The sequence below is a fragment of the Cavia porcellus genome, unplaced genomic scaffold (assembly GCF_034190915.1).
Source record: "Cavia porcellus strain 051 isolate PalLab524CR breed Dunkin Hartley unplaced genomic scaffold, mCavPor4.1 scaffold_35, whole genome shotgun sequence".
NCBI lineage: Eukaryota > Metazoa > Chordata > Mammalia > Rodentia > Caviidae > Cavia > Cavia porcellus.
In genome coordinates this window covers 2772084-2778083 of record NW_026947518.1, presented here as the reverse complement: position 1 = coordinate 2778083, position 6000 = coordinate 2772084, and the positions used below count along the sequence as shown (strand labels likewise).

Below are 6000 nucleotides of genomic sequence, written 5' to 3'. Positions count from 1 at the left end.
TGGGGGCGGGGCCGACCGGGTGGTCTGGCCAGATCGGGCCGCCCGAGCGCCTCTCTGGACTGAGGCGCGCTGTGCGGGGCGGCGCGGCACTGCAGCGGAGCAGAGGCAGGCAGCGAGAACTTTCCTCTGGCCGCTGGGAGGAGAGCCCGGCGGGGGCTGCGGCCGCGCGGCAAAGGGTCCGAGGGAGCTGCGAGCCGAGTGCTCAGCCCTCGCCTGCGCGGCGTTGGCAGCGGCTTGCAAGGCGGGCACCTCGGACTCGGCTGCGCCCGCGCTGCACCCAGGCGGTGCGAGCGGCTCCCCGACGTCTCCGAGGCTGCGCTCAGTCCCTGAAGCACTTAGCCCCCATTTTGCAGCTGCAGCGCTGACCTTGACTCCCCCTCACTTCCCATTTCCGCGCTGGAAGAGGTGCTCTTTGAAACCACCCACCCCAAGTCCAGAGCTCTAGGCGCGCAGCTGGAGAGGGCTCCCGGGGTCCCCAGGGCCCAGGCTCTCGGCCCCCTGCCGGGAGCGCAGGGCTGCAGAAGGACGAGCGCAGCGCAGCTCTACCCGGTCTGGCGCTCTCCGGCTTGGCGGCGCGGCTTGTATCTCTGTTCAGCGCTGGAGGGGTTAGTGGACCGCAAAATTTTTTAAACAATATGAGTATTAAACAATATGAGTACAAAGCACCAAGAAACTTTTCTTTAAATTAGATTAAAAGAATATTATAACAGAAGAAAGAGGGGGAGAAACAGAAGAAAAAAGTTTTAAGTTCATTTCCAAAATTCATTATTATTTACAAACCATAGTACCATATCTGAAATATAAACACGTACTTCAAAATAACAGTAACAATTGACTAAAACTAAATTTCTCTCCTTCCCCCACTATAACTACAGTTCTTTTACTATTCACAATATTTTTTTTTAAATAAGCCAAGGTCAAGCTTGTCATATTAAGTATTTCTTGGATAGCTAGTTGGTAGTCATATGGTAAGGTTTTAAAGAAAAAAAAATCTCAATATAGAAACACATTTCATAGAAAAAGTTTAGAGATGTTTAAACAGTATCAATTATATATCTGAATGCAGTACGGTATCAATTATATATCTGTTTAATAAAACTCATCTCAAAATGTGAATTGGAATATAAAAATCATCACTTTTGACTATAACAAGATTATGTGAATTTGACATACTGTGTTTTCAAAACACGATTGCAAAAGGAATTACTATAACTATTTGAGCATTATTGTGTTATATTTGTTAAACTCTTCTTAGGAACACAATTGTCTTCCCATGAGGAAGAGTTAATGGTTAATTACCTTGTATGAAGAAGAGTTTGTTTCATGATGATTGCATGGTTATTTCATGCGAGCTAGAAACAACTGCAGTTTAAAGAAATATGCAACTTTTTTATTTTCTACCAGTGTTTATATATCTACTGACATGTGACACTTTCAAAATGATAAGCCAGTCAATGAACCAGATGCAATATCCATGTAGATTTATCTGCATTTGTCTGTTTGAATCATACCAATATTCAAAAAAGCAATCATGTCTCATTTGTCACAGCTATATTGTTCAGAATTGTTTTGTATTCTTTCAGACCATTGTTTTTCTTGATAGATGTGGTCCGAATTCAATTAAGAAATGATTAAAATTTTTATTAAGTAAATGATATATATGACACAAATCTAATCTACAATTTCATTTACAGTAGAAATAACAGTATCCATACATCTGCGTATAAAATGCTGAAAAGAGGAAAGCCTAAGCCTGCAATTAATTTCTTTGAAGAAACAAAAGAATAATTATAATGTTTAATACTCAGCATGTTTCAAGGCTTGAGAAAACCCTAAGTATATTATTTTGGTAGAAGAGTAAATTAATCCATTTATAGAAGTGATTAGCATGCTCTGAGGTCAAGATAAGAGAAAGGAATACAAGGAATGTTGATCCTCAGGCATGTCAAAACATCAGATTAAAAGATTAGGTTCGTAGTTGAAACAATCCAAATTGCCTAAGCCTTTTTGGTTAATATAAAATTTAGAGACATACTGAGGACAATAATATATACATATAAATAAGTATGTGTATATATATATATATATATATATATATATATATATATGAGTTTTATATGTTTCAGTATCTAAGCAGCTAACTTTCAAAATTCCGTGAAATAATGTATTGTTAATTTGAGGCTCTTTGGTTTCAGAAGATACAAAACGAAGAGGAGACACTCTTTGTTTATCTCAGAAATTTTTACACGTGTTACTTTTGGAAGAAAACACCTAAAATAATTCTGCGTATTTTATTTTAGTATATGAAAACTTAAAAATCTTGCACAAAAATGATGCAGCTTGAAATTACATAAGGCATATTACTCCTGATTCTATTGTGATAATTATATATTATTGCTGTCATATGATATATTAGAGTAAAAGAAAAAGTATATGGATATATGCATAATGCACCTATCATGTTTATAAAACATTTGTGTGCAGTTAAGTGAAAACAACCTTTTCAGTACTTTTCTAATTCAGTAACTATTTACCAAGCAAGATTTTCATGTACATTTATGCCACATACTATGCAGAAGTTACAAATATTATTTGCGTTTAGCTCTGATATCTCAGAGGTTTTATCATATTGCAGCGCACAGACACATGGATTGTATTATTCGAATAGAAATGATTCTGTATAGTGCCATCATGAAATTCCAAATTATTAGAGAAGAAGAAAGGAATCAGACTCTTTCCTTCTAAGGCCTGAATCTCTATAGTTACTGCTTTTGTCTGAAGTAAACATGCTTTTGGCATAGGTTGGAGAAGCTACCCTCTGAAGGTTTGTCTATGAACTTTTACAAATGTTAAATCCATGCTAAGGGCTATGCACAGTGTAGTTCAAACTTACATTTTTAGTGAAATTGACTTACATCAATGCATATCAGGTATCCTCAAAAAGTAATTTACCTACAAATACAAAACTTTTCAAAATATATTTAAATTTATTTATGAGTAGCATGTTATTTAGTATCTCTTTCATGTACCAGGATGGCCAACTGTATCAAATAACATTCTTTTCTTTGAATAATAATATCATTAAAGAACATTTTCTAAATATCAATGGAGTATTTTCTAAATAGCAAAGAAGGAAGATATCTTTACAATTTTTTGTATAGTGAAAGATTTCTTATTATTTCCATTATAACAAGTTTCACAGGATTATTGCTATTAATTTCTATTCAACTATTCAAAATAGACAGCTAATCAAAATATACCTTATATTTTATCTTGCATTTTTTCTACATTAAAATAATTTATACCTTATTTCATGAAAAGATAAGGTTAGATTTTTGAAGAACTCTTTGTTATGTCAAATACTTAAATGTTAAATTTATTAACTAATTATGTATTTGAATAAAATTATCATCTAAATATTCTAGTTATTGTGATACTGATAATGCAAGGTATTCTCTTTTGCTACACTAAATCTTTTATGATTTAAACATGCTAGATCTAGAGAAGGAATTCCGAATGCATCTTGTAAATTGGATTTCTTGAGTAAAATTCCTACTTAAAATATTTTAATGTAGTTTATAACAGGTACCTGGTTGTATTTTGGCTCTCACTTCTATATTTTTTACATATTAAATTTATAAATAAAACTATGAATCATGAGAGCCATTTTATTTTATATAAAGTGAACAACAAAAATACAATAAATCCTTGACATGTCCAGTGTGCCTTTGAAGTGAGGAGTTCTGTATCATTTTAATCATAGCATGTTTGCTTTTCTATGGCTATTAAAATGATTTTAAATATCATATTTATTAGACAACAAAAAATTTTGTGGGATTCACTTATACAAGTGCTCATTTGACAACTAGTATATGTTTTCTCATATGCTTCCCTAAATTTGATACAGACACAATTAAAAACTTAAAACATTCAAAAACAAGAAACATTTCTTTTGCATCTCTACCAGGTATTAAAAAATGAGTTATTTAAATAAAAATTGCATTTAATTTTTTGCTCAAGTTTATCATCTCTGTAAGTCTTTTCATAAAATATAATTTAATTCTTGGCCTATTCCAGCAACAAAAGTATCTAATTGTCTCTGTCAATCATTAAATACTTCTATTGAAAACATTTGAATCAATCTGTGAATGTAACTTTACAAATTACTATATGTAAATAATGTATGTTACATCTTGTGCCGAAGCTGAATTTATATGAAAATGATACTTTGCTCCTCAGAGAACTACAGTAAAGTTAGTATACATTAAAGTTAGTATGAGAAGAGTTTTAAAACTCTATTGAAATTTATAGTATTTGGAATTGAATTATGACATCATTGTTATTTTCACAGTTGAAAATAAAATTTCCTAAATTTATGCAATAAAACATAATTGCATGATTGACTTAGGCTGCTACTAATTTAAGGTCAATGTCTATTCTATATTTATTTGAGCCTAATTATTTATACTCTGCCTCAAAAATATAAAAATATAATATACATATTTAGAATTTTTTAGTGTTTCTGCCCAATTCTAAATAATGGAATGTTTCTTGCTCATTGAGATTTTGTTCAGTTTTCAAATAAATATCACTGTAGTATTTATCCCAAACAAATGCTATATGCTAAGTTGATCAAATAATATTTTCTGTTATGTTAGAAATACATCTGAAGCTCTGTTAAATAGAGTCACCACCTATTTCAGACACCTTATGAAGATTTAAGTGTTTCTAGCATGACTCAGAAGCTGACTTTTTAGTTTTAGATTTGTTAGTTTGTTTGTTTTAGTTTTAAATGATATACCCATGTTTAGTAGTAGCAGCTGCCTTAGATTACACTGTCACCACTTTTCAATATTTCCACCTTGATAGCAGGGAAAGAAATTAAACTATTTTAAAACTATCAAGAATACATTGATCACAAATGTATGTAGTACCACTTTCTACAAGAACAGCTAATAATTTGGTTTTTGGTACTGGTGAATCAATCCAGCGCCTTTCCACTAAGTTACAAATTACCACCCTACTCTGTTTCTGAGTTGCCCAGGCTGGGCTGGAGCTTTCTACCTCCTGCCTCAGCCTCACAGCTCATTGAAATTACATGCATGAACTATCACACCCAGCTCAATACAGCTAAATTTTAATATAGAAAATCCATGACACAAAAATATTTAGCACAGCTGTGTTTATAGAGAACAAAAATAAAGCTCACTTCCTATGATAAGTCTGTTATTATGTGTATACACTGCCTTCAAAACTAGCCTGATACAATGTGCTTTTTGCATATTACACTGAGTTGATTAAAAGACAAGAAAAGTATTCACTGTGGTAGAAACTCAACAGTCTTTACAATCTTTAAATATTATTTTAATTATGAAAGACTTACCTAACATGACTAATTTTGAGCACTACCCATTTTTAAAATGCCTCAAGAGCCACTATAGTCCCTGGTCAGCACATTATGTCTACCTCACTGCCCCATGTCCACAAAATTACAGAGAAAGGAAAGACTCAGTAATAGTATATCGATTAGAAAATCAACTTCCTCTTGGGAGATTTGTAAGGAAGTAGAAAGATTTTTTTTATTTAGTTGCTAAATTTGTCTTAGTTTATTTGTCATTGTTGTCCTTTCACTTTTTTGACTTTTTGATTTACATAAGAAAACATTGTGAGGTTCACAGATATTTTAAAATAAATGAGGGCCAGAGAATCTGTTCACTATGGTTTCATATATATATGTGTGTGTGTGTGTGTGTGTGTGTGTGTGTGTGTGTGTGTGTGTTTGTGTGTGTGTTCATGTGTGTGTGTATAGTCCTCATTTTTGTTACTTGATGGTTTCTTTCCATAGCTTTAATTTGTTGTAAGCAAAATGAAATCTAATAAACAACATTAAATCTAATAAAATTCATCTAAAGAAATCTTCAAAGGATAATAACAGTATTAATTTTATATTGATTGCAATTACATAGTATTTACTGTAACAGACACTGTTCCAAATACAAA

General features: G+C 33.0%; 1 protein-coding gene across 1 annotated transcript in view; it reads right to left on the bottom strand.

Annotated features, from left to right (window-relative positions):
* Positions 1 to 441: 441 nt before the first annotated feature.
* LOC134474694 (zinc finger protein 595-like) overlaps positions 442 to 6000 on the bottom strand; it is a 31763-nt gene continuing 26204 nt past the window's right edge. Inside the window, exon 5 of the mRNA XM_063243220.1 lies at positions 442 to 587. Within this exon, the coding sequence (XP_063099290.1) occupies positions 442 to 587 (146 nt within the window). The remainder of the gene's footprint in view (positions 588 to 6000) is intronic.